General features: G+C 37.9%; 2 protein-coding genes across 10 annotated transcripts in view; one reads left to right on the forward strand and one right to left on the reverse strand.

Annotated features, from left to right (window-relative positions):
- Positions 1-14,114, reverse strand: part of dgkh (diacylglycerol kinase, eta) — a 58,987-nt gene extending 44,873 nt beyond the window's left edge. For 4 of the 8 annotated variants that reach the window (XM_086144861.1, XM_086144856.1, XM_086144862.1 and 1 more), the window contains exons 1-3: positions 12,636-13,135; positions 651-761; positions 222-380 (exon numbers count right to left, since the gene is read on the reverse strand). In XM_086144861.1, the coding sequence (XP_086000987.1) occupies positions 222-380; positions 651-761; positions 12,636-13,013 (648 nt within the window). In that variant the 5' untranslated portion in view covers positions 13,014-13,135. Of the gene's footprint in view, positions 1-221; positions 381-650; positions 762-12,635; positions 13,141-13,877 lie in introns of those variants that run through there. The other 4 variants (XM_086144859.1, XM_086144864.1, XM_086144860.1 and 1 more) reach the window with 3 other exon arrangements.
- A 2,066-nt stretch (positions 14,115-16,180) lies between these two features.
- vwa8 (von Willebrand factor A domain containing 8) overlaps positions 16,181-22,754 on the forward strand; it is a 67,495-nt gene continuing 60,921 nt past the window's right edge. For both annotated transcript variants that reach the window (XR_015106014.1, XM_086144865.1), the window contains exons 1-4: positions 16,181-16,439; positions 17,975-18,052; positions 18,244-18,374; positions 18,533-18,643. Coding sequence is in view for 1 of the 2 variants with exons in the window: in XM_086144865.1 (XP_086000991.1) it covers positions 16,301-16,439; positions 17,975-18,052; positions 18,244-18,374; positions 18,533-18,643 (459 nt within the window). In the remaining variant the exon portion in view is untranslated. The remainder of the gene's footprint in view (positions 16,440-17,974; positions 18,053-18,243; positions 18,375-18,532; positions 18,644-22,754) is intronic.

Consider the following 22,754-nt stretch of genomic DNA (forward strand, 5'->3'; position numbering starts at 1 on the left):
TACGTAAGTCCTTTGTTTTGGAAAGACTGAATTTGTTGTATGACTTTTAATTCATGAGCTGGACATGGTCAGAGTAAAAATGGTCACATAAAAAAATTACCCTCACACACACAAGGAGAAGACAGTATCTCTTGTCTTGGCCATGTAGCACCACAGGGCACGAATGCAGCACTACCATGTACAGGTGAGCGGGCCCGGGCCCCTGGCTGGTCTGTGCTGACCCGTATTCTCACTAGGCCCTCCTCGGATCCACTGACACCCAGAGGAGGGGGGGAGTGTCGGGCGCCAGTCCAGCACACGGACAGAACTCGCCAGCAAACCCGACTCCTGGATACCCTGCGCAGGGCACGCTCCTGCCAGCGGGCCAAGGCGCTGCCAGTCTGGTGTAGGGATGCATGTGTGTGCGTGTGTGTGTGTGTGTGAATGCATGCAAAAACATACACACACACAAGCACACTCACATACACGCACACACACACATGCACACACACAAAATCCAAAGCAGGACAGTAAGATGCAGGAAAAAGAGATCAGAAACAGGGAAAGACAGAGTTCTCAAGAAAAATAACATAAAAAGGAGAGTGTAAGAACGATCATTAAGATAATTCAAAAATGAGCGAATATTATATTTTTTTGATTAAACTACGAACCTTGGCATCTTTGGCGTAGTAAAGTGTTCTGCCTCTCAGTTTGAAGTAGCGTTTTTTCCACCTCTGGAATGAGCTAGTCTGCTTCAACAGCAGTCCCTCCTTTATGCTTGTCTGCCAATGCAAAACAAAAGAAACGTCAGAGAACACATCCATCGCATCCCACAACAATATCATATTGGCTTCTCCGTCCACGCAATGATAACTGATACTAAACAACAGAGCACTTTCAGATCTATAGTTGTGTGCTGTTTGAGATGAGGAGCGGGTCAAGAAGGTCAAGTATTGGCAAATACATATTGGAAAATTTACACACACACACACATATATATATATATATATATATATTGGCCATGTATACACATATACATACACACACACACATATATATATACACATGGCCATATACATATATTTATACATATATATACATATATATGTATATAAAGATATATTACGTTACATTACAGTCATTTGGCAGACGCTTTTATCAAAAGCAACTTACACATATATATATATATATATTTACATATTTATTATATATATATATTACATATTTATTTACATATTTATTATATATATATATATAATTTTTTTTTGTTTGCATGTTGTCAAATTGATAAATTTCAAATAAACTGTACCAGGCAAACACACTTATTATTAAGAATTAAGAATACAATGTGATCATTTTATCATATTACTTTTAAACTAGGGATTAGATGAAAAAAAAAAATTGTGAGCATTGTTCTTGTTATTACAAATGCTTGTGAAGGATTGAAAAGTGAAACAGGGAAAATTATAAAACTATAAGACACACAGAAATCCCCCCCCCCCTTGACTGACTAGAAAATTCCTTTTCAGTTTTGAGAGACTACATGGGGAATAGGTGTGCGAAGGAGTTATTCGAACCGGGTGCAAGAAAAGGAAGGAAATGTTTTATTTGCTGTGACATAACTTGGTCGATGAACAGTTCACGCACGGTTTAAAGTGTATAACTTATTTATATCATTTTGACCTTGATTTTTTTCAAAGTTAAACAGTGGAATACATCGCTAGTATTATTTTCAGATTATTTTTACTTCATTTATATGGATCAATTAGGAACGAGGTTCACGTCGATGCAAGTTTTGATCGGGACCCCCGACTGTGGAAGTCAGAATTATACTAGAACAGGAAAAGCAATTCCTCTCTTACAAAGCCGGCGTGTTTCTCCAAATGATCCCCATCCATATCCCTAAAAATCACACACATGAACAGACCCAGCAAATAGCGCTAATATAGGGGAAAACTGAAACGATATAACACACATATTCAGTTTGGGCACACATGGGGGGGGAGGGGCAGCTATTTATAGCAAAGGAAGGCTGTTCTCTGAGGGGGGAGAATTGCAAACAGAGAGAAGGGCTGAAGCTGACATCCTGCCCACCAGCTGTGTCAACTTAAACACAGAAAACACTGCTCTAGACTACACACACACACACACACACACACACACACACACACACACACACACACACACACACACGAGCTTGATCCAATTAGATGAAGCATGTGTATACAAAGCCATAATGGGAGATCAGCATTATAACTATATTTGATGAAGAGCACTGACTTTGTTGGGCGGACAAACTTGCAATTATTCTCTTTTATGACTTCAGCCTTCTGTGTGTTAACTCAAAGAACTTCAGGGATGAGTTCTTATGAAAAGCAACAATAAACTTTTGGACTGCACGGCGGTTGCACTTCAGTTACTTGTTTGAACAGATCATTTACTTTTATTTATTTATTGTCACAATTTTATGTATCTTTGTGGGTTCATCTGGCCACCAGGTTACTTTCACATCATATCAAACGGGAATCTGGGTATTGTCTTTGTCATGCGGACTTTCAACAAGTTTTGCTGGTTTAAATGGTTATGTCCAAATGGTGGTAACTTATTTTGCTGCATGAGCTAAGACATATTTAGTTGTAGATTTTTAGCAGTCATTTACAACATTCCTTTAACTTTTTTCACATGTACTTTTTATCCTTCGAACACGCTAAAAATGGAGTAGGCAAACACACACGCTTATATATGCCATATATGACATTATGATGACAAAGTTACAATTTATTTTTTTTAGACAGTTTAAAAAAATCATAATAAAGCCCTGGATTAAACAGCAGCTCCCCATCCTTAACTTTATTTAAAATCTGTGTTTTGTATATTATTTTAAACAATATATTTTATTTATTAAATCTAATTTTTTTTTTCTGTTCTTTGTTTTAATTCACCTGTAAGACTATTCCATAATCTAACCCCTGAAAGTGAAACTGACACACAAATACTTTTCAAAGATGCTCTTACCCGTATGAAGAAATACATTTACTTTTCAACTCTAACATACAATGAGAATTTTTGAGTTCTGCTTTAGTTAATGAAACCTTCTTCCAACAGTCTTATTTGAGAAAAAAAAAAAAAAAAAAAACAGAGAACACACCACATGAATTACTAAAATATTGGAAATTGTGTCCTAGCTTTCCTTTAAGTGTGCAAACTATTGTTCATTGTGATCACAAAAAATAAAAAATAAAAGTCTGCACAAAAAGCCTAGCGTGAAAGAAAATGTCACAGAGTTCTCTCCCCTCCTGTTCAGACAGCAGAGATCGCTGAGGGTGATGAAGGCGACAGAAGATGGACACGCCGTCTACTTATGTTTAAGTAATTCCCTGCGCTGCTTTCCATAAATACAGCTGAAGACCAAATTCCTGCAGTTTATTAAGGTGAAATACCTCAATGTCGACTTCCCTATAAGGCCTGAGCCGCTTGCCTGTGAATGCAATCAAACCAGGACTGAAACGCAGGCGGGTCAGATGAAGTCATCTCCTCATTTAGAGCTGCCAGGCTACTGAACAATATTACGCTGAATTCAGCTGTAAAAAGTGGGCGGTAAATGTCTTCCCCCTATACTACTGGCTAATCCAGACATAAGCTGGAGAGAGCAAGGATGTCTGACGTCCAAGTTAGCAGATGGGACTTTTTCCAAATGGAGAAAAGAAAAAATAGAAAAAATAACTTTGTTTGCTGTTTAATGCTCTCAAAGAGGAATGTTCACAAGAGATTTAAAGATGCGCTGAACACAGGAATACCAGCGGTTTATTTCTCCTCGGAAAGTGCACCAAGGGAAACTTGAGTAGTAAAGCTTTCATTTCCAGAACCATAAAAATGTTCTGGAGGAAATCGGAGGATCGCGTCGAGCGGTACCTTGATACAACGGCTCCATTCCCAGATCATAAACCGGCAGAATCTGATTACAAATGTCTGAGCAGTGGGAAGACAAAGAAAAGGCAAAATTGTGATTTATAGGTGTGTTTTCGAATTAATGCAAAGCTGATAAACTGTTACTAAACAGTTACTTCCCGCACACACAAGCTGTATTCGGGATATTAAAATTCACAACAGTAAATGATCACATTATCGAATTACAGACAACTCGTGTGCCGCTGAGCAAGGACCGGCGCCATTGTTCACGCCAAAAACAAAAAAAAAAAAAAAAATGCTTTGCATCATTCATTATCAGCCCTCAGTTAGGTGCAATTAGTTTCTGCTTTTGCGCCACAGGAGTCTGAAAGTGAAACTTTTTTTTTTCTCCTCCACACAGGCCAGAGAGACCAAAAACTACTTTGCTCTAGTTGGATGTTCCATTTTTCTATTTTGTCCCTCCTTGGCCTCCATAGTTCCTTTCCTTGTCTTCATCTCCTTCCTGTTGCCAAGTAGGCCAGAAGTGATCTATAAATAGCCGTGCAGCCTGCCTCTGTACTGCCCCTCTCTTCTGCTAAATTGTGATACAGAGAGCAAGTCCTGTTTCAGAGAGAAATGAGTAACCTGAGTGCCATGCTGCTTACACCCACTCTCTGGGCCGGCCGCTGACAGAGCGCCACGCCAGGACAGTGCACGCTCAAACACACACGCAACACAACCTAATACAATGAACAAAGACGGTTCAAATGAATCCAGCATCTGTCGCTGGTGGCTGAGCGGAACTTGTGTCCCCAATCTGACAAGACCTGGGGTGTCAGTCAAAAAAAGCTGCTTCCTATTGGACGTGACCGTCGATGAACTTAAGCTTGGCCTAATTAGAGTCAACACTAGACTCCATTACACTAATGCTATATCTCAACTCCTCACACACACTCCCTGCCTCTCAGTCCTCTTACCTTGAAGGTCCACAGCACTAAGTCCTAAACCAATTACCGATCCCTGCAGGGCTCTCAAAGGTAACTATGCAAGTACTATATACTATGTAATTAATCTGATTTTCTTTCAATCTTGACTGTCATCCATCATCTGCGCTTAAGCTTTTCAGCTCTTCCATTTGTTAGTCTTTTTTTCTAGATGCTTGTGATAGCAAAATACAGTGAGTATAAAAGCAAAACAATATTTTAGGGAAAATTACAGCGTTTAATAGCGTAAATGGGGAATTTCGACCCGTGACCATACTGTGTACTTATAACTTCCAACTTCCTCAAGCGGGCACTTCATAAAGAGCAGCATAGTAATGTTTCATCTAACATCAATAAGCATGAAAAACAAGGTCACAACCTAAAAGCTCATAAGTTTTTGTGTGTTGTCCACTTGAGCAGCAAAATCTGCTGAAGAGATACAGTGTTTTTACACTGGTTTGATGTACTTTTACTTCCATTAAATCTATTGGTGGGAAGAAACCAGGTGTCCGATTCTCAGAATGACACATTACATATGAGGCTGCAAGAGGTTCAGTTGGTCCGATCATGCAAAAACATAGTTCAAGCAGCAAAAAAAAAACTAAAAAAAAAACCTAAATGTTTCTAATTGGTGTGTGTAGAGCAGTGGTGCCAAAACTACGGCCCGGGGGCCGGAAGTGGCCCGCCTCCACATTCTGCAGCGATGCATCATAATTTTTTTTAGCATTCTGGCCACGTAATCATGACTTGCATAGACATGCATAGAACGTAACATTCTATTTCAACCTTCTGCACTCTGTGCCTCATCTGAAACTTCTCCCTCAAAAACAAATCCTGGACACACCCTTGTCAAATAACAAGGAAAATAGCAGAGAAAAATAGATACAGAATGCAGAGTATTTAACCTGCAGTGGACAATTTTTTTTTTTTTATTAAATTCAAAGAAAAGGCGGTTTGTCTCATCTCCCAAGAGATGAGACCAAGACATTATTCATTAATAATGTTCTTATTTATTTTCTGATTTTTTTTTTTCCCTGTCAAGATCCCAGAAAGGGTTAATTTTTGGCTATGCGCGGCTTTCCGACAGCAATAAACGTTTACGTTTAGACAGCTCTGTGATCGTCACACTTTTTTCGTTACAAACTGGCCCCATCAGAGAGGGGAAAAGTTATTTGGCCCTCGGAGGAAAAAGTTTGGGGACCCCTGGTGTAGAGTGTGTGAGGAAGTCAGCGGGGGTTTGGATCTGTTCTGTATCTAGCAACTCTTTCCGTCACTCTGTGTGAAACATTCTGCATCGCTCAACGAAGAGACTATATGAAAGCACAGGTTTAAATTATTATTGCTCTTATACTCAGTGCCTTGGAATTCAATTAGATTCCCGTCAACTTGCTTTTATTTGTCCCCGAAGGGCAATTACAGCGGCACACAGACGTACTACATTTTCTTATAATAGTAAGAAACAGTTCCAGGCGCAACTGCTTTATACAGGATGCAGGAGGTGTTAGAAACTGAATGGCCCTCCAAAATAAAACCGATGTTACTCCTGAGGTATCCCAGGCAGTATCCCAACATGAACCCGGGACGACTGGGCGTCCATTGGGATCCCACTGTTCAAATCATGTTAATGTAAATGGCTGGGGTTGCAGTTCTGCATCGGCACCTCCAATGGAATTGATTCAAACGATCATGTTTCGATTCAAAATAACATTTTCACTGTAATTGATACTAATATTTGTATTTTATAAGAATGAATAGTAAATGGGTCCTTGATAATGCTCGCATTTGTGTTTTAAATTCATATATATTTAGAGCTTCATGTGTAAATAGTTTCCACAACAGTACTGGGTACACATTAAAAAATGAAAAGTTAAAAAGGTTGCACTTGGTAATTTTATATGGTTCTAAACTGCTCAGGCTATAAAATTAAATATTAACTGGAATATTTGCATTTTCATTTTAATTAGGCCTCACAAAAATGCAAGGACTTGGCGAATAGAAACATTGCGCCCCTAGTGGAGGTATCGTGTAAGAAATTTGGATGAAGAAGCTGCTGCCAGTTGCCAATAGCCGGTATATTTAGTGCTTGCCTGCTTTTCCAGAAAGACGTCAATAAACATATGCAGTTTGTATTGTTTTGATTTCTTCTTCGTCTTTTAATTTCCGGCAGACTAAGCACAGGAAGTACATTGCTGCCTCCAGCTGGTTAAACACAACAACACATTTGATCTTTGCAAATGGAAATGCTGTGCCTGAACATTTGGATATAAACCACATTACTAGAGCCGCACATAGAGAAAGACCCCAAATCTTGTCTTTTTCATTTCAATAAGGCCAATGTTTGTAAGGGCCTTGAATAGTGCACATAAAAGTACAGTCATTCACCCACATATTACAAAACCTCACGCAACTTGAAGTCCTCGTATGAGCACAATACATTCTGAGTTTTGTCTCAAAGACACTTCTTTCTACTTGTATTTGATAAACTGATTTGATTACTTGGAATTGTTATCCTTAAATAGAGATTTTAATTATTTATTTATGTCTTGCGCTTGCTAATGGAAACAAAAGCAAATTAAACTAATCAGTGTAAAATGAAAATAAAAAATTAGAATCAAAAACCAAAAAAAAAATTAAAAAAATTGCCACTGATATTGCTCCTGCAAGGGGAAAAAACAAAAATAAAGGAAAGGTTATGAAGACATAGGAAAGTCAAACTGAGACGTACACGGCAACGCTGCCAATTAAGACCGACTCATTCAACGATGTTGGAATTTAATCCCCCAACCCCCAAACCCCCAGGGGACAACAATGAAAGTCCTTGAATTTAAATATTCACTTGTATATAGTAAACACTAAAATAAACCCACCGTCCCCATATGAGGACACGATACATTTTAGCAACGACCACTTCATGGTCAAAGACAAAGATTTGTGTTTTATACTTTTTTGCATACGACTGAGTCCGAATAGCTAGCAGTCACTTAGACTGCATGACAAACCGAAGCTGGAGTCTTCAGAGAATGTCATGGGCTGCGGGTTATACTGCTTCATTTCAGTGGATGCTGAGAGACAAGACAGCGGTCCTTTTACTCATCCCATGCATTTAATCTCAATTAGAGCTCCATTATGGCTTTGTATGTCATCCTTCAGTAAGAATGTGCTCTTTGCTAAGGAGGAACAATCAAGAGAGGACATGTAAATATCTTAATATTTTCAATTTAATCCCTAAACCATCCTATTCAATATCTCCTGTATTTGTCTCAGCGTATTATCCTATCTGCTGGGTGTAATTGTAACATGGTAGCCTCCCTCGTCCCGCCACATGGTAGCACTTCACCGCAGGGATGGTAAAATTACAACGCAGTAGTTAGGAAGGGGCAATTCATCTGTCTGTGATCTCCTGTTTGCAACAAATATAGGTTTAACAGTTATACATGTGTTAAGTAGCTACACGGGATGTTGATGTTACTGAGGCCGGCAATTTACACACAATTACCTCGATCCACTTCAGCTGCAGCTAAGGATGAAATGCCACTTTGGTGCTACTTTGCATAGTGGTTAAAAAAGGAGGTTACTATTTTTGTAAGTGAGAGGTTGAGAAATAGCACAGCCAAATGACTGTAATGGACTGATCTGGTAAAACTTAGTAAATAGAAGGATTGATCACAACCCTTAGATTTTTTTTTTTCAATACTGGTATAAAATCAAAGAACGAGATATTTTGAACAAACACAGCTAAATGGATGTCGACTTTCCATCCACTGAATTCAACTGTGTTTATTATTATGTGACATTGCCTCCCAAACGAGAGATTTTGCCAGATAGAGACACATGCACATGTTGATCCGTGTTGATGTTCTGGTGTTTTGGTGGGCAGTTAGATTTTCTAATTTACTGTCCGGTACATAGCAATCAATTATTGAATATAAGGAATAATATAGATAATAATAATAATGATGATGTATGAAATAATATGGTATCATAGTTAGACATTTTTCAGTATATACAATCCATGTTACAAGGAGATTTGATGAACATTTTAACATCCTCAATGGCATAATGACTGATCCCTTCGAGAAAACGGAAAAAATGCAGAAAATAAAATCACAAATGTTTTTTTCTTGCCTACAACGTTGCAGAACTAGCACTGACGAAGACAGATAGGGACTACAGATGTGACTGCCAGTGGAAACTAAAGAACCTTTGAGACAGCAGACAGAGGGGATGAACATAGACAATGTGATGGCCAAGTGTACACATGCATGTACACCAACAAACACACACACACACACACACACACACATACAGAGTCAAGACTTGAGCAAACAACCAAGTGGAACAACACTCAGTGAGTCTGTGGCTGCATGATCCATTAGTAACTCTCAGCACATGCATACGCACACACACACACTGACACACACACACACACACACTAAGAAAACCCACTGACCTTCACGGCAGCAACTTTACGCAAAATGTCAACATGCTAAGCACACTGATGCAATTAAAGCAGGAGTGGTTGATACCAGTGTGGGTGCAGAGAAGTACAGTGTGGCATGTGGATCGTAGTACAAGTCAAAACACATGAGGTAAAATATATCTGGGTCCCACCAGCCGGTGCAATTTCAACGGTTTCATTATTTGTCTCCGCTGTTGTTGTTTTTTAATGACTCCCATTTTATAACTCCAATCATCACTTCCTTCATCGACTTATAAAACCTTTACTTCATGAATGACACATATGTAACAATCAATGCTCATATGGAAAAAAATCTTTTCATGTTGAAATGTCCTCCAGGTAATGTAACAAACATCAGGTGATGAGGAGCAGCAATTGGTTTCAACTGTATTTACACTAAGACTTTAAGTTGCACCACACTTTAAATTGCCTTGCGACTCGCAGCAACGTAATAATGTCATCTTAAGATTCAATACTGAAATTTAACAAGTCTCTGTATCTACTTTTTCGCCGCCTCTGAGGGGAGGATGCGCTTGCTTTTCTGGCACAAGCCACTAAAATCTGACACCAAAGACTGTTTTTTGACTATTGTCAAAGCCAACATTTGCTTACAAATGGTAGCATTCCAACTCTATTATTTATTGTTTAAATCAGAAAATAAATGGTACAGAAAATACATTTGGTTTGCTCCCGCAATATGTCTGAAAAGATGTGCTAGTATAGGGTTTGGCTAAGTTTTCCTATGCTGAATAATGAATATGTCAGAATGGAGCGGTTGGTTACATCCATTGGTGGATAAGGACAGTGCTCATTTTCAGCGTAAAACGATGACAGGGCCAAGAAAACTTAGGTGTCAGAGATAAGAATTAGCAGTGGGTTTGTTTGTTTACATGTTGAGTTGAATGCAGATATGCAGCTGATGGTTATCCTTCCGTCTCCACATTCAAGCAGGGCAATTCGTGTCAAAGGGACATTATTATCGGGCCGCAGAAATAATCATCTTTGTGCGACATGATCATTTTATCTTCCATTAATCAAGAAACAAGATCATAGCAATACAGCAATTATTTAACCTCACCCACTTGTACAATTGGGCTTTTGTTTTGTTTTGTGGTAGAAATTTTAAAAAGGCCGAAAAAGAAAACATAAAAATCAAAAATAAATAAATAAAAAGAAAAACAACTACTTTAATTGATGAATCCTTTCCCACAAGAAAATATGAAATGCCTCTTCACACTTGTACGCGTATTGAATATCCATATTCATATGTTAAATTATTTATGATATTCTTTGGCTTTACAGTATAAAGAGACCAGTATTACCAGTCAAATGCATATATGCATATTGTTGTCAATGTATCATAAAAACCGGGCAAAATTAGAGCTAGGCTACAATTTAGAGAGATTAAATAACACTCAAGATTAATATGAAGTCTTAAATGTAACATATCAATCTAAAAACTTGCTAGGGGAATTGATGCAAATGGAAGCAAAATGTGTTTCATTAAAATCTATTACAAACAAATTGTATGAGTTGCAATTTAATTAAGCACATACTGTAACTACTTATATCTGTTATGTAAAATGATAGTTTCACAGTTATACATGTCATAATATTCTGTAGCAATTTGAGAAAATATCAATACATATAATACACCTTTATTTGATTGTGTCAGAGAGTTCAATCAATTCAATATTTTTGCTCCTGGAGAGTAATGAGAAGTACCATACAATCATTTCCATCTGACATTTCAAAGGTAATGTCTTGAGAAATAATGTGACTATCGGCTTTTATTTGAGGACTTTAGACCCAACGGAAGCATATCGATACAGCAATTTTCATAACACTTGCATAGTTTACTTTGCTTCTTGCATGTTTTTTTTTCTCATCTTCTTTTTAGACATTACAAAGTTACATTGAGACCAATGTGAACCTTGAATTACTATTGCCGCTAATTTTTTAAGAGCCAATAAGGCGTGTATGACCTTCATTTGCAGCATGGAATGTAGCCACTATTTACATGTCCATCACATGGAGGATGCCTGCAAAGTCACACTGAGGTAGCAGCACCACCTTTACCGCTACTGTTCCAAAGAACACGCAGATGTTGGCGTTTTGATGGACACTGTTTGTGTACAGGTGACTTTCTGAACACTGAACTACTCTACCAGCAAAACCTACTAAACATTACATCCCAATTTGAAGACCCGTCGTTCATGAAACTTGCAGACATTTGGAAAGATGTTTCAAAGTGGACTTTTAGCACCGGCTTGCTGTCAAACATTGCAGCATTTTTTAATGTAATGCAGGAATAATTTGATCATGTTTAACATGCTAAGCTTACAATCCTATGTGTGTAGAATTATTGGACAATATTTTTTTACTTTAAATGGCATGGCGACACCAACAAAATAATGAAGTGTGCAGTTCTAAAAGATTTTAAAACGCTTCTAAAAAGTAATCTGGAGATTAAATAGTCCATAAACTGTCACTGAAATGAAACATTTATTTTCAATATACTTGCAAAACAATATTCTGTATAATTATACAAATTTGCCGTATGCATTATAAAAAATGCTTGTTTTTTACCACCCTCATTCATGCAATGCTTTTATCTATCTTTTATTTATTTATTTTAATTCATGTCCCTTCAGCCGCAGGGAATCTCAAACTCTTAAACCTTAAAAAAAAAAAAGAAATCTCACCCACTTACTGTAAGTCCTAATAATTTATCTGTATATATATTCATAACTGTGCAGTATTTCAGCTGCATGTGAAATATTTTTTCATACGCTTGTGCACTCCTTATCTTTCGCCTGGTACTTAAGACCTTAAGACACTTTATAGCCTTGACTTGTTACTTCAACACTCTATAGTTTATTTGTTTTTCTTATTTTTTTACTGTTCTTTTTTTTTTACTGTTTATACAATTTTCTACCATTATTTTTTATTGTTATGTTTTACTTGTAACTCTGGCACAACAATTTCCTTCGGGATAAATAAAGTTGTTCTTATTCTTATTCTTATGTACATATTACACAGGACTACAACTAACAGCCACTGTCCTGCACAAGACATTCCTTTTTTTACACTTTTTCTCTTTTTATATCATTATTTGTATACCGTATATTGTATGCTGCTTTTTCGCTGCTGTGACAACTAAATGTCCCCTCTGCGGAACCGACAGTCAATCGTGTCTTTAAGTGTATTAACAATGTAACAACAGTATAAGTTAAGATCTAAGTTAAGAGCATCTGATGACTTAAGTAAGGAATTGCAAAAGGATGTGTGTATTTCCACTGATGAATAACACATACGGTCCTTACCTTGCTCCTGATCTGTCCGGAGGTGGACACTTTCCGGATGAGCTTCTGGGGGCCTTCCTGCTCCGCCTCGCTGTCAGAGGACTCGTCCGCGGCGCCGGATCCCGCCACGGGAGCCGCCGCGTGGGGGTGGATTCGTTCCGCGGACGCCGGTCCCTTCTCCGGCTCCTGTCGCGGGGCCAGACATGGGGAGTCGGGGTTAGCCTTCCACCGCCCCGCGGCTCCTTTCCGATCCCGGAGGCGAGAGCCGCACAGCGGCCGAGTCGCGTCTCTCCGCGCGGTCATCTCGTCCCGCAGGCGGTCGTGTTCGGCGTGGGTTGTGGATGGAGCATGTCCCTCCTGGAGGCACCAGTTCGCTCTGACACCCGTGGACATGCACATCCGTGACAGGGCAGACCCTAGCGGCTGCTCTGCAAAGCCCACTTCCACTAAACTCGTCCCTTTCTGACACTTAAGTTACTTAAGAAAAAAAAAAACAGAAAAAAAAACAGAAAAAAATCAAACTTCTTCAAGCTTCAACCTGCGTCCATTTCCACACCGCGTGCTCAGTCCCACGCACAGTGAAAACCCTTCACAATGCTCATATTTTTGGCGGCTTGTTAGTGACGAATAAATCCTTATTTCGACAGTATCTTCCTAATAAGGTCTAGATGTGTCTGGCTGACTATCTGCATCTGATAAGGAAACAGCTACTGGACGATTTTTTTTTTTCCTTTCAAGCACAGAAAGGCCAACTTTAAGCTGTTTTCCTTCCAAAGTCCACCGTGGCTCAAAGCATTTATCTATTTCCAATAGTTCAGTTCTGATTTTTAAAATCCAAATGGTGAACTTATCACAATGCCAAACAGGGGTTATCCGGTGGATCGCGGTTTATAACTCATGTTCCTTTCAGTTATCACAATTCAGTGGACGCGAGGGAGATTTTAAGTTGTATCATAGAGATGTAAAGAAGAAAAGCCAGTAATCTTTTGGATTGTGCGTAAACGCAGAATGTGAATGTTGCATCTATTGAATCGTGTAGATTAACGCACACCGGGTAAACCGGGCACATTTCGCGGCGTGTGGAAATCACCAATATCTTTCAAGTTCTACAGTAAATAATTCAACACCCCCGGTTTTAAATTGGAGATTTTGATTATTCTTTTTTTTTTGTGAAATTAGTAAAAGCGACGCGCTCCTGGCCAAATGCCGGTGGGGCTGCGGGGGTTGGGGGTTCGGAGAGTGTCGCGGCGTGTCCATACTGACCAGTTCCTCCCACGCAGGGCTGCGGGTGTAATGGTAGACATCCTCCATATCCACGGCTATCTGTCCACTCCGGGGGAGAAGAGACGAACCGCGGCGAAGGTGGAGGAATTCACGCAGCTCTCACGCCGGGATTTAACTCTCCTCGTCCTCCTTCCATTTCCAAACCCCTCAACCTCCTCCTCCTCCTCCTCTTCTTGCTCCTCTTCCTCTCCACGTGATGAACGTCTGAGACGCTCAGCTCTGGAGAGCGTGCGGGCTGGAGATGCGCGTGCACGTGATTTTGTTGTAATTGTTTCGGATAAGGGTAGTGTAAATTACGTAATCGTTATGATGTCTGCTACTCTCATTGTGTATGTATACATCTTAAATCTATTTTATTATCTCTATTTATACATTCGTGCACTCTCCCTGTTTATTTATTTTATTTCTTACTGTATGGACCATCTGGAGACAACTCCATGTTTTTTCCGATTCTCAATTAAAATATAAATATTTCTTAAGCACAACCTGTGTTTTTGTTTATTTATGTTAAGGAATTTATTGTTCATTTAAGAAAAGAGATTCTGATTATGATTCAGGTTCATGCATTTAAGAACAACAATAGGACATCAAGTCCCATGCGTATATATCAAACAGTATATGTATATGTAAATATACAGATACTGGATACATTCATATACATACAATATTATTCATCAAATATGTGCAATATTTACATCTTAGTACGGTAGTAATAGTACGGTAAACACTGTACTGCCACTGGTAGGAATATATTTAAGTAGTATGGCATTTAAGAACAATAGGGCATGAAGTCCCATGCATATATATCAAACAGTATATGTATATATATATACATATATATACATACATACACATTCAATAATATTCATAAAATATGTGCAATTTTAACATCTTGCCATTGGTAGTACGGTGTTTCTTCATTTTATAATGATCAAGATTATTTTTTTCAAACACTTTTTGGATGCGCGTTCACGTGACCTTGTTGTAATTGTTCAAAGAAGGGTAATGTAAATAAGGTAATCGTTGTCATGGCTGCTATTCTCATTGTGTGTATATCCATCTTAAATCTATTTTATTATCTTTATTTATTTTTAGGTGCACTTTCCCTATTTATTTATTTCATTTCTTACTGCATGGGCCATCTAGAGACAACTCCATTTCTTTCCGATTCTCAATTAAATTGTAAATATTTCCCAAGCACGACCTGTGTTTTTGTTGATTTATTTTAGAGATTTATTATTTATTAAATAAAAAAGATTCTGATTCTGATTATGATTCATGTTCATGCATTTAAGAACAACAATAGGGCATCAATTCACATGCATATACAGTATATCAAACAGTATATGTATATGTAAATATACAGTACATATACTGTATACATACATATACTGCACATGCAGTATTATTCATCAAATATGTGCAATATCTAAATATTAATGCCTTGCCATTGGTAGTACAGTGTTATATATTTCAACTGCTTACTTCATTTTATAATGATCAAGATAATTTTTTTTCAAACACTTTTTATTCTGAACTTTTTCATTCCTAATTTTATTTGGGGCTAACGTGTTTTCCAAAACAACAAACCATCAAATGGGTAATTTTGGGGTATTCAACTCTCCAATTTGAGAACAAGCTCTTATCATGGAATAATTCATGGTCTACATGGCATAATCTGCGCAAGAGGGTGTAACCTCAAATGGCTACTCGTCAGTCACAGAGCCCCATGAAGAATCAGATGAGCGTCCACTGTCATTTAGCAAAGGATTTTAAAAACAAAGTAATTAAGTAATTGTAATAAAATAAAATAAATTAATCAGTGCTGGTAGATAATATGTCTGTTACTGCTACATATTCCAGGGGTATTTTTGTGCCAGTATAAAAGAGGTGCGACAACTGACATACCACGGTGAATTCACATATCACTGAACTGAGGATGTGGAACGATGTTGGGAATGTGGATGTCCTGGAATGTACAACATACATGTGCAATAAATCACCATGATTGGTGTCTACTGCACTGTGTTGGGCTGCTGGATCCACTATTTCTCTAAGGGAGTGTGCCAAGTTCTATCCTATCCTATCCTATCCTATCCTATCCTATCCTATCCTATCCTATCCTATCCTATCCTATCCTATCCTATCCTATCCTAGCCTAACTCGGCTTTTAGGAGAAAATAACATGTGGGAACGGAAACGAAAGCTGCCCTTGACCTCAGTTCCTATACGGAAGATTGCTAGCGACGGACCTATTTGTGCCTCTTCTATTATCTTCCGCCTCCTATGAAATGAGCTGTCATAACACGTAATGGGTCGATTCTTAGCTCGTTAGGGGCCCGTTAAGGTTTTTTTTTGCTTTTTAAAGTCGTGATTTTGGGTGTCAACGACAGGGTTTAAAAATGGGCCCGCAAATACTATGTAGAGCGGCATCCGCCGCTGTTGCTGCGAGGAGAATGCAGAATATATTGTCCACTGTCCTGGGGAGAGAAGGCTGGATTTGGAGAACTCATGAGGTCAAACTACTCAACACATCCTCCGGTAAAGCGAGTGCGGTTCCACTTGTTTTTTTTTACTAACAACTAACCAAAAATGAGTTAACAAGCTAATGTTTCGACAGTGGATAAGTGCCGGCGTTAGCTGGTTCAATGACTAGTTGTGGTATAAAAATATTAGCAAATATTTTGGAACGTTCGCAAATATTTTGCACAATTAGCTATTGTGTTGACACATTAGTTAAGGAATATATAGCTAAAGAATAACATCAAAGTTTGCGCTTTCAATAAGTAGCTTAAGGCAATTGCCCGAACATTTTTTTTCTTTTACTGTTTATACTGTTTATACAATGTTCTACTATTATTTCTTATTGTTATGTTTTTCTTGTAACTCTGGCACAACAATTTCCTTTGGGATAAATAAAGTTGTTCTTATTCTTATTCTTATTCTTATTCTTATTCATAAATCTCAAGTCAAAATTACGTATATCAGTTAATGACCGAAACTATTGTGGTGTTTTTGTTTGTCATTCTCTGAGAAACACGGTATTTGTTTTATAGCATTTTATATGCAGAAGCTATATTGCACCATTTAAGCCATAGAGCAACAAATTAATTAAATGTGAACACGTTCACATTTTGGAATACGGTTTTGGCACTTGTTAAGGTGTGGTTTTAACTAGAAGAGGGCGGTTGGGACCTGCTTCACCTGAAGAAGAGGTTACATGAAGCCACCTTAAAATGTGAATGGTTCATGTATAAATAATTAGAAAAGAAAAACACACGCACACCTGCTACCCAGTTAGGGACGGGTGCTGGATCCAAATAAAAGTCGTCAGAGATGAGTTATAAAAAAATCTGCACATCAGAAGTGCTCCAAAAAGAAAAGGTGATTTATTGACCTTTTGAGCAAAACACAGACTCTTCCTCAAATGCTTACTGGAGATGTGCGTACACACATTTTATTTTGCTATGTTCATGCATGCGAGAATAAGTTTTTTGTGTTTTATGTAAAATATATAATCCTTTCTTTTTGGAGCACTTTCGGTGTGCGAATTTTTTCAAAAGTCAACTTAGTTATGTTAAAATAATAGCTATGTGGTATTCATTTGTCAGATGCATTGTCATTTAGCATCTTCAGATATTTTGCTAGTCTATTTGGGGCCAAACATTTATTTAGTTTCTCCATGAATTGGAAGTCACTGGGGGTTTTACCCACTTCTGTTTCTATTCAAGTTTCTCTGGCAGTCATTGTAAAGAGGTGACAATAATAATTAAGGATGTGGATTTTGTTATCTCAAATAAAGCACAATTTTATCTAATTAAGGGAAATTACCCATTGATTTATCATATCAGCTCTAAAACTGAATGCTCTGTGATGGTCATTGTCCAAACCTGAGGCCAGATATTAGATACAATTAATAAAGGTTCCTGCTATGATTTTGTAACTATCATAACTTTGTGACTCATTTAGAAATTATCCAAAATAAATAGGAGTTGATGCAAACATCTTCTGATTTTCACTGGCTCTGCCCTTTGTAAGCACTTACTCATCTGATGTTACTCTTGTTTTTAAAAAAGGCAACACAATCAACATAGGAGATGTCTCTTACAAACTCAAAATGCCCCACAACCCAGAGCTTGTTCCTGTCAAACACAGTAAGTAATTTCTAATGGTTTTGTTGTTCTTTTTACATACATATGCAGAAATAGAGAAAGATCTGTGTATCTGGACCATATAATGCGCATTTGTATGAAGGAAGATGACAATTCGAGCAACAGATTAAACAAACGCCGTGTTTTTGTGCAGAATGTTCTGAAAAATGACATGTTTTTTAAATTTTCTGTAGTTTCAAAGTCATTTCCTCCAGCTGTGGCCCAGCATCTAAGATGGATCATGCAGAAAGACCTTTTGGGTCAGGATGTGTTTCTCATCGGTCCACCAGGACCGCTGAGACGATCCATTGCAATGCAGTACCTTGTGAGTAAACACATTCCACATACTAGATAAACCACTGTAATAATAGCAACAGAATAGTGTCCCATAAATTCATGTTCAATGCAAGTTACTGGCAATTTTCAAACATCAAATGTAACTTTTAAGTGCTGTGTTTAACAAATATTTCCTTTGTTCACCAGGAGTTGACCAGACGGGAAGTAGAGTACGTAGCACTGTCCAGAGACACAACCGAGACTGACTTGAAACAGAGGAGAGAGATCCGGTCGGGGACGGCTTTTTACGTCGACCAGGTAAATCTGTTTGTTCCCCATGGATACAAGCACAGTCACTTATTAGTTCCCGTGATGAAAATCACACATTTTTACTTTGGTCTTTGAAGTAAAATAAGAAGTTTACCCTCTTTTTGTGCTGCAAAATTAAGACCCGCAGCCAGTTAGCTTAGCATAATGAATTGCAGCCTAATGCCTAAGTAGCCTGGCTCCATACAAAAAAGAGTTCAGTTACACACTCCAGGATTCTAAAATAATTTCATGTACATGTTGTGAGTCGTTTTTTTGTGGTCCAAGAATATAGTGATGCTTCATCATTAAGTGTGGTCATTTGTGAAGCCAATATAGCTCGCACTGCTTTCCAGAGAGTGTGCTGGGCCCCTCAGCTGGTACAGTAGAAGGTACACTTTGAAGAATATCAGTTCAGCAGGGATTTTATACTGTTGTAAGTGTATCAAAAATGATGCAGCATTATCAGAAAAATTATGCAGATTATGAAATCGGAACCAAAAAGTCACATAAACATTAAACATTTGTTCCCTCTATTTAAATTCAGCCAATTAGATCTGTCTAGCTGTACCATAAGGAGCTATTCATTGTGAAATGCCAACTAGCTGCAGGCAGTTCTTTAGAAAAGAAGATCCACATTATTTTTTCATCTTACTATTGTTAAGATGGTGAAATCCCATTTTGATTATCCAAACACCTTGTCTTCCCTTAGACTCCACATCAGTTACTGTAAATACTAGACTTTGCACATATGTTTCCTGCACTTTTCATCTTTCACAAGGCTGATGTGCTTATAATGTGGTGGTTACAGTTCAAATCACAGTCATCTTAAGTAATGGAGCTCCTGTCATTGCTGTTTTTTTCAAGCTAAAGGCAGAATGCTGGATAAAAACATGTTACAAGAAGAAATGGGCACAGAAGGAGTATCAGTGCTGGACAGTCAAATCTTACACCAAGTCTCACCTCATTAACAAACATTCTGACCAACTTCTATTCAACCAGTAGACATTGAACATGACCCATATCTCCTCTGCAAACATTCCCTTTCAATAATTTCCTGTTAACTGCATAAACAGCTTCTAATCTAAAGTTAAATACATTTTCTTTAAGTCTATAAAGTCTTGTGGGGAGTTTTTTAGAAAGTAAAAGAAAGAAAGACCATTATTTTCTCAGACTCAGTTTTATATACAGCACAACAAAGACTAAATTTGTTCTCTGCATTTTACCCATCATGGATGTACCATCATCAGTTGCTAAGCAACTCTCAGGCAGCAGTTAGGGTTTCAGTGTTTTGCTCAACAACATTTTGCTAGGCGAGGAGCAGCTCAGGAGTAGAACCAGAAACGTTAGTTTCCAAGGTGATTGCTCTCACCAACTGTCTCGAAGAACAACTCCCTGTGTGAATGTAATCGGCCGAAGGCATTAAAATAAAATAGAAGGTAAACTTTTAGGTCACTGTGTGACATCGGTATGCTTTACATATATATATACTGATTTTATGCCCTATGGGCTTTTATTTTCTTTGAAACACATTGTCTATTTACTGCTGTGGTATCGCAGCTTGCACTAGCTATATTCTGTTGTCCACTACTTACTTGATCAAGATAACCATAAATGCTCCTTATATTCAATATGAAATTTTGACTTTATGAATTTTTTTATGAAATTATGACTGAAAGTAATACTGTAAATAGCTAAAAAGAGAAGTTGAGTGTCACTAGGTCACCTCATGTATGTAATTGACGGTCTGATTTGTCTATGGAGGCTGTAAAATGCTAATTCTAGTTATATATCTGGGCAACATTTTAAGGTCGGGCTGAAAATCAGAGTTGGTTCCCTTTTAACTTAGAGTAGTGTAGTCTCCATCACAGATGGGTGTGGCTGAGAATGTGACCTGTGCATGGTAGCTTATGTAAGCCCCTGCTGAAGTGACATCTGAGATCTTGAAGTAACGGAGCAAGAAAGCAGATTTAACAAGCAGCAGTCACAGCATTTTCAAGTATCTTTGTCCCAGCATAAAAAATCATCACAACATCGATTGCCTCTAATGCATTCAATTGAGTCTTAACATAAAATGTTTCCACTGCCACCAACAAAAACGTACTGTATTGACTTTGTAAAAAAAAAAAGGAACCATAGAGATCGGCTATCCCTGATTATTCAAGCTGATTTATCAAAGAAAAGCCTTTTTGTGTGTTCACTTGGACTTCAGTCTTTGGTTAAACGAAAAAATAAACAATGTCAGTGGGCATCAACATGCCAACAGTAACACATGGTGGAAAACTTAAAATTCATATTTACTTCACGATGCTATAACTCTAAAAATAAATGAGTGGAATAACAGATTGAACATCCAGTCCATGGAAAGAGGTTCAAGTGTTAACCTTATGAACAGGAAGTCTCAGCCACAGCAATAAGGCAATACTGTTTGGCCACTTTGGGAGATAGATCACACATTTTAACTGAACAAGGCAAGCTGTTCAAAGCAGTTTTTCACACATCAAAGCTGTTATGGAGGGAAATATCATGACTTATATCATCTGTTGACATAGGACTCAAAATCTGGCTTTGCTATATGTTACAGAAATGACCTCAGGGTGCAGAGAGGGGCCAAAGTGCTTGGCTGTTAAATATTGATGTGTTTTAGAATAGATTTACTGTATCTGTTATTTGTGGTGTGTTTGCGAAAAATCTGTGTGTATGGTTTCAGTCTGTGCTTGTGTTTTTAAGCTGTTAAACTGATAAACTGTTCTCGCAATGCTTTTATTCGTCTGTTTATGTGTTTCCTTGATCTGCAGTGTGTCATGGTCTCGAACAGTTAACAATCTAGCTCACACCCCACGACACAGACAGGGGCAAATGGATCTCAATGACTCCTTGTCAGGGCATCCAGAAGCTTCCACAATTGAAATTTTGACATTAGGTTTGATTAGTTAGACGCTGAATGTTCTAACACATTGCCCACATATGTGCCTGGATTAGGTCTTACAAAACTCCCACCATGGTTATGTATTTTTATCCTTGTTGTTGTCTTCATCCTTTTAATTGTCTCTTTTTTATAATTATATTCAATAATATTATATTAATATAATGTGACAAAAGACTTCCTCCTATGGGGATCAACAAAGTATTCTTGTCTTGTCTTGTCTTGTCTTGTCTTGTCTTGTCTTGTCTTGTCTTGTCTTATATTATCTTATAATATTTTGGACTTCCCATTTTATTAATGTCTGTCAGTAACTGGCTCGCAATATTAGTCATCAATACAGCTGAGTAAAACCTCTTTTTATAATGTGCATGAAAGAAAAGGTTGGTGACATTTGATGTTTAGTATGACTTTAACTTGCCTTTCCTTGATTTGATGAAAAATATTTTTGATAATTTGATAAATACATTTTCCTGTGACTGAGCTAATTTTAAAATTTTGTAATGTCAACGGGATAAAATATTTTCAGGTTATATTTGATTTGATAGGAGATTCTTTAACCCCACTCCCACCCCCTTTGTGCTGCCTTTGGTGGAATGCTCAATATCCTCCATATGCAAAGAGTCATTTTAACAAAAGACAGTGATGTCACAGTAGAAAAGCAATAAAACTAACAATAGCTAGCTATTTATCTGCTTTAGTTCTGTGTGGGTGGTGTTGAGCATCCACTCTCTGAGACACTTGAACAGAACATAGCCAGTAGTAATGCAAACACCTGCTCTTCATACTACAGCAAGTTAAAACCCATGAACTTTAACATCAATTATTACCGCATTGCTCTTTTACACCTCCATATCGCTGTCAGCTGACTGCCAGTAAACCGTAATAACGCTGTGGATGATAAGGGTTGGCCCTAAGCAAACACTCATATCATTAACTGTTGTTGCAACCGGGTCTGCTGTGAAACTGTTATGATTGAGATTTTACGGTTTGCTTTTCAGATAACTCATTACATTTTGCCATGAATAGCATATTACTCTGATAATATAGTCCCTCATTAGATGTTCAGTAAAGATACATATCAAATATACTTCCACAACAGCAGCTATATTAGCCCTTAGGCAGGAGAGTGATAAAACAATGCAGTATTTGAATTCTCGCGCTTGTGATTGACCGAGACCCGCTTGATTGTCTGATCGC

Source organism: Fistularia commersonii, chromosome 4, assembly GCF_037954325.1.
Source record: "Fistularia commersonii isolate RoL2024-O1a breed Wild chromosome 4, RoL_Fcom_v1.0, whole genome shotgun sequence".
NCBI classification, from domain to species: domain Eukaryota; kingdom Metazoa; phylum Chordata; class Actinopteri; order Syngnathiformes; family Fistulariidae; genus Fistularia; species Fistularia commersonii.